Source organism: Oncorhynchus mykiss, chromosome 13, assembly GCF_057628025.1.
Source record: "Oncorhynchus mykiss isolate SJ-2025 chromosome 13, ASM5762802v1, whole genome shotgun sequence".
Classification (NCBI taxonomy): domain Eukaryota; kingdom Metazoa; phylum Chordata; class Actinopteri; order Salmoniformes; family Salmonidae; genus Oncorhynchus; species Oncorhynchus mykiss.
Window position 1 is genome coordinate 39,352,295 of NC_143034.1, and position 6,900 is coordinate 39,359,194.

Consider the following 6,900-nt stretch of genomic DNA (forward strand, 5'->3'; position numbering starts at 1 on the left):
TATCAGGGAAACCTAATACCCTGGCATTTGCAGCCCATTATTAATGTTTACAGATTGGTAGGCCTAGGCCGCCACTTTCCTTGGGCTTTTGCAAGGGAGCTTTACAGATACAATGGGCTCTGTTACCCCAGACAAATGTCATGATTGTTGAATCCAATGTTTAAAAATATGAAGAGGAAAGAAAAAATTAAGGAACCTGGGAAGAGAACATTTTTATGGCATTAATGCACCCATCATGGATAGTCACTATTCTCCAGCTCTCTGTTTTGTTTTAAGATTTGTAACCAGTAGTTGTAGTTAAGCTTGAAGATGAGCTTTGGGTTTCTAGGTAGTGTACCGCATGTTTCTTTATTTGACATCCACATTAAAGCTTCTGATGCTCATTGTAGTGATAGTTATTAAAATATAATTCTTTATAATGCAGTCACACTCGGCACAGAGTCCCAATGCCAGTGCTCCCCAGTGTCTTCAGAGCCAGACGGGACCCAGCCGAGGTAGAGGGAGCCCCTACAACAATCGATCCCGTGGGAACCCCTGCACCAACAGAGCTACACAGAATACCCATATCCATCCGACTGAACATAATACCCACACAAACAGAGACGTGCAAACACAACACACTAATCAATCCAGTGGAAACCCCTACAACTATCAATCCAGCGGGAACCACGGCACCAACCAAGCGAGACGGAATCCCCATATCTTTACGACGGAACCTAATCCCCACACCAACAGAGCCAGGCAAACCATCCACACCAACCAATCCAGTGGGAATCCCTACACCAACCAATCTAGTTGGAACTCCTACAGCAATTGATCCATCAGGAACCCCTGCACCAACTATGCTAGACAGAATCCCCACATCCATCAGCCTGAACAAAATTACCAGACTAACAGAGCCAAGCAAACACTCCACATCAACCAATCCTGTGGGAACCCCTTCACCAATTAATTCAGTGGGGACCCCTGCACCAGCCAAGCTAGACGGACTCCCCACACCAACAGACCCAGGAAAACCCTCCACATCAACCAAGCTAGACGGAATCCCCACATACATCTGCCTGAATGGAATCCCCACATCCATCTGCATGAACGGAACCCCCACCTCGATACAGTCCAAAATCCCCAGACCAATACAGCCCAAAATCCCCAGACCTATACAGCCAAAATTCCCCACACCAATACAGCCAGGCAAACCCTCCACACAAAATAATCCAGTGGGAACCCCTATACCAATTGATGAAACATCTGACTCCTCTGAGCACCAGGACCAAGAAATGCAAAGGCCAAAAAGAAAAATGTGGACAGGTAAGCATTAGGAGCCGGTTTCCCTGACCCAGAGTATTTCATTTTTTTTTAAAGGCCCGGACTAATCTGTGTCACAACGTATTGCATATTTGCAGTTTATTTGCAGTTCTCACGTGTTTGCCATTTCTCACACAGAGGGAGATCTAATCGTTGCTGAAGACGGTGCAACCATTCAAGCACAAAAGAAAATCAAAACAACAGGTATAACTGATATTTCAATTCACTTATTTAGGCTTAAGGTTCTGTACAATCAATCTACATTTTTGTATTGTGCCACATTGTCACGATAATGCAAAATGCATCATATGTTGCAAAACACATCATTATGAGGATGTGGCACAATACACTTTGCATCTTGAAGTGCTATATCTTGAAATCTTGATTGCTGACATGTAAAACATTTTGGAACTGGATCAACAGTGCACTAATGATGATGAAGAAAACAACAAAACAGTTTTGAGTGTATTATTCCATTAATACTATAAATGGAGCTGAAAAACATTAAAATAAGGATTGTATCAATAATTTGCTATCATATAGCATTGAGACAAAAATATTAAATAGTTTTACGATCCTGTGTTTTTAAGCTTTCAAATGATATTAAAGACAAACGTATGATCTTTATTAGTTGCAGGGCTATGGGTATTTCATTATAGTGGGGGGTCCAAAATGAGCCAGCTGAGCACCTCTATCCCCTGAATGGTTGTTCATTCAGGTGCAAGATGAGCCATGCTCATTATTTCTACCATCGGCATGTATAGAAAGTTTGATTTAAATAAAAAAGATGATTCATTTAATATGCAATAACCTCACAGCTACTTAATCACTTTCACTCTCAAAAGTATCACCACAGACAAAATACACCAGATACATCATTGGTGATATAAATCTGAAGCATCCGTTTAGAACTTCCACTCACCAGCAAATATAGTGAGAAGAACATGCAGTATGTTGAGTGCAGAACATTTTTTGCTCACACTACAGACTGCTATATCGATCTGCTAATACATGACTAGTAAATGACTAGTAAATGGCCAGTGCACACTTTTTTTTTTTTTTACCTTATATTTATTTATTTTTTATTCCGATTTTTCAGGGGGTGCTGTATGACAGACTCCATGAAATGAGGTATTTTGGTATGGTTTCCTAGAAGCAAGGGTGGCTCATATAATCCATTTGGCTCAATTTACCCCAATCTCCCCGCCACCAAATGTTGTAGACTTGACGCTTTGCCAAAGTTTCAAAAAAATGTTGTTGTTTAGGAGTCCAAGGGTGAATTGAGTTCTTGCACACACAGACTATTTGATCTGTTCGTAGAAGAGTGGCTGAACATGGATACGGATAGGCCCACGGTGTCAAGACATGCAGAGGTAGACACCGAAATATTAGATCAACTAGAAAAACACAAAGGTAATTGATTTAATATGGAATTGCCTCATGGCTACCTCATAGCTTTCACTATAAAAAGGTATCATTGTGAATGATTTACGTTCTGCAACTTTGTGAAGGCGTCCGCATGCTTCCCAGCCAAAACAGTTCGCAAGAGTTCGTGCATGGTAACATGTTGTGACGTTTTGGACTTCGGTGAGGGTTTTTTCGGTTGTTCGGGTACACCATTTTTTTTTCTTAAGGCAAGCTGAAGTTCGGAACTGAAGTCTACGCCCCTTCGGTGATTGGGATTCTTCAATAAAGTATTTTTTTGTCATTCAACGAGAACTCGTTTTGATGCAAATCTTTTCATTAAGAAATACTGCACCAAACATCTTAGTCTCGCAATTTTACATCTAACTAAGATCTCCTTTACAAAAACGTCTAAATTAATAACAGATTTCTTGAGTTATTTAGATCCATTCTGACTGTTTTGAGGAAGCGTATACTGGCTACAGCGTATCAAAACGGACCAACAGTACTATTGCCACGTTTTTCTGGCAAAGGTCTTTTGAAGGGAGTAGGCGAGCACACTCGTTCGGGTTCGCCTAGCCGCCAGCCGAACTGAAGCATGCTGACGCCTTAACAAAACATTGTCACAGTTATCCCAAGGATGAATTTGCAAACATAACATTTGATTCATTTCATCTGTTTGTAGAAGAGTCGCTGAACATGGATACGGATAGGCCCATGGTGTCAAGACATGCAGAGGTAGACACTGGAGTATTAGATCAATTAGAAAAGAGCAGCATTGTACAAGCAACCAACAAGCAAACTTTGTGGGCTATAAACTGCTTTAAGGACTGGCTGGCAGAGAAACAGATGATAGTGGATTTTTCAACCATTGAGAAATCTGAAATGAATGTCCTCTTGCGAGATTTTTACTGTTCTGTTCGAAGGGGTAAAGGTGGGGAGTATTGCATCCCAAGCTATATCGGAATCCGGGCTGGCGTGAACAGATTCATTAACCTCCCTCCCCTTAGCAGATCCTGGTGCTTGATGAAGGACAGTGAGTTTACCTCCTCTAATAATGTATTTCTTAGGGTACTAAAGAAACTCAGACGAGAGGGCAGGGACAAAACTACCCATCCTAAGGTGATTACAGCACAAGACCTTGAGATTCTTCAAAACTCTACTGTGCTAAGCCCCTACACACCCAGAGGACTAGTGAACAAAGTGTGGTTTGATATCCAGTTACACTTTGGCCCCAGAGGAAAAGAGGGCAATAGACGGCTAAGGCCACAGTCGTTTGTAATAAGGTACGATGAAAACGGAGCAAAATATGCAACTCTGACTTCCAAAGAAGAAAGACCGAACCACAAAGATGCAGAACTGGCAGAATCGCTGTGGAATCATGTTTCAGAACCCTGATAGTCCACTCTGTCCAGTCGCCTCCTTGGAGAAGTATCTGAGCAAGATCCCGCCAGATGCCATCCTAAGAAGATGGTCATCACCAGTGACAGCATGTGGTATAGCCAGGAGCCAATGGGGTTCAACTACCTTTCATCAATGCTGCCGACTGTGCCAGGTTTGCTTTTTTTCAAGCAAATTTCATAACATTTTAATATTCGCTAAATAGCTAAGTTGTACTCATAACTCAACCTGTTGTTGCTTCTTGGCTCACTCACTCTCTTTTTCTCTCTCTAGGAGGCTGGTACATTGGAAAAGTACACAAACAATTGCTTCCGAACTTTGCGCGAGATCATGTCTGTCAGCAGACTGATAGTTCCTTGAAGAATGTCGTAGCTGAATCAGAATTAGTTAGGTAACATAGAGAAATAAGATGTTTTAATTATTTTATACTTGTCATTATAATGTCTTCTTTTGGACTATACTGTTGGCAGTTGCATTTTCCTCTCTTCTCTAGGGAAAAGTCACTTGGGGCCCAGAGAGGGGAGAGGTCAGGCTTGTCTTTTACATGTCTGGTAATAGGCAGAATATCAGAAAGGGAAAAGTCAGGTTTAAACATTGTCTTCATAATGAATATATCTGTTAAACCATGTGAAGGGCTCCACCATGTCTGTACTCCAGTCACTCCCTCCTTTTTCCATTGGGGGGAGGAGTATGGTAATGTCTGGAACCATTGTATGTCCCTCTGATGTTGCCCTTATCTTGATTTAGTATATGACCTAGAGGCTCACTACCCTCCGGGAGTGTCCAGGAGGGGTGTATTTGAGATGGGAGTATCTAGAATTGACAATTGATATATGCCATTGGATGAGGTAATGTTTTGGTAGAACAAGATTAGAACCTCATCTTAGAGAGCAAACTGAACGATAATTTATAGCTAATGCTATCTGGCTATGGGATACTCCTCTCTCTCAAGTAAAAGGCCTTTGTGCTGTTTTCCTATTATCTGTGGTTCGTCATGTTGGTGCTCTTGCTACTGGTGAGTCTCTGATCCAGCTCTACGCAGACGACACCATTCTGTATACCTCTGGCCCTTCTTTGGACACTGTGTTCCCTCCAGGCAAGCTTCAATACCATACAACTCTCCTTCCGTGGCCTCCAATTGCTCTTAAATACAAGTAAAACTAAATGCATGCTCTTCAACCGATCTCTACCTGCACCAACATCACTACTCTGGACGGCTCTGACTTAGAATACGTGGACAACTACAAATACTTAGGTGTCTGGTTAGACTGTAAACTCTCCTTCCAGACCCATATCAAACATCTCCAATCCAAAGTTAAATCTAGAATTGGCTTCCTATTTCGCAACAAAGCATCCTTCACTCATGCTGCCAAACATACCCTTGTAAAACTGACCATCCTACCAATCCTCGACTTTGGCGATGTCATTTACAAAATAGCCTCCAATACCCTACTCAACAAATTGGATGCAGTCTATCACAGTGCAATCCGTTTTGTCACCAAAGCCCCATATACTACCCACCATTGCGACCTGTACGCTCTCGTTGGCTGGCCCTCGCTTCATACTCGTCGCCAAACCCACTGGCTCCATGTCATCTACAAGACCCTGCTAGGTAAAGTCCCCCCTTATCTCAGCTCGCTGGTCACCATAGCATCTCCCACCTGTAGCACACACTCCAGCAGGTATATGTCTCTAGTCACCCCCAAAACCAATTCTTTCTTTGGCCGCCTCTCCTTCCAGTTCTCTGCTGCCAATGACTGGAACGAACTACAAAAATCTCTGAAACTGGAAACACTTATCTCCCTCACTAGCTTTAAGCACCAACTGTCAGAGCAGCTCACAGATTACTGCACCTGTACATTTCCCACCTATAATTTAGCCCAAACAACTACCTCTTTCCCTACTGTATTTAATTTATTTATTTATTTTGCTCCTTTGCACCCCATTATTTTTATTTCTACTTTGCACATTCTTCCATTGCAAATCTACCATTCCAGTGTTTTACTTGCTATATTGTCATGCGTAGATGTAATAGGTGGCAGGGAAGTCAGGCGCAGGAGAGTCAAATGGAGTGTAAAATGGAGTCTTTTAATAAAGTCCACGGAGTATGCTCCATAACACTAAATGTACATAAACATGGGTACAAGGACCCGACGCACACCTATACAACAATCACACTACACTGACAATAAAACAATCTCTGACAAAGACATGAGGGGAAACAGAGGGTTAAATACACAACAGGTAATGAATGGGATTGAAAACAGGTGTATGGGAAGACAAGACAAAACCAATGGAAAATGAAAAAAGGATCAATGATGGCTAGAAGACCGGTGACGTCGAACGCCGAGCACCGCCCGAACAAGGAGAGGCAACGACTTCGGCAGCAGTCGTGACAGTACCCCCCCCCTGACGCGCGGCTCCAGCTGCGCGTCGACACCGGCCTCGGGGACGACCCGGAAGGCGAGGTGCAGGGCGATCCGGATGGAGACGGTGGAATTCTGATAACATGGAAGGATCTAACACGTCCTCCACCGGAACCCAGCATCTCTCCTCCGGCCCGTACCCCTCCCAGTCCACGAGGTACTGAAGGCCCCTCGCCCGACGTCTCGAATCCAAAATGGATCGAACAGAGTACGCCGGAACCCCCTCGATGTCTAGAGGAGGCGGAGGAACATTACGCACTTCAGCCTCCTGGAGCGGGCCAGCCACCATCGGCCTGAGGAGAGACACATGGAACGAGGGGTTAATACGGTAATGAGTGGGTAGTTGTAACCTATAACATACCTC

At 43.3% G+C, this 6,900-nt stretch overlaps 1 protein-coding gene across 1 annotated transcript; it reads left to right on the forward strand.

Annotated features, from left to right (window-relative positions):
* The first annotated feature begins 413 nt into the window (after nt 1-413).
* LOC118938065 (uncharacterized) lies at nt 414-4,264 on the forward strand. Its single transcript, XM_036939734.2, has 4 exons — nt 414-1,308; nt 1,444-1,509; nt 2,626-2,718; nt 3,395-4,264. The coding sequence occupies exons 1-4, from the start codon at nt 447-449 to the stop codon at nt 4,105-4,107; spliced, it is 1,734 nt and encodes a 577-aa protein (XP_036795629.2). The 5' UTR covers nt 414-446; the 3' UTR covers nt 4,108-4,264.
* Nucleotides 4,265-6,900: the final 2,636 nt, after the last annotated feature.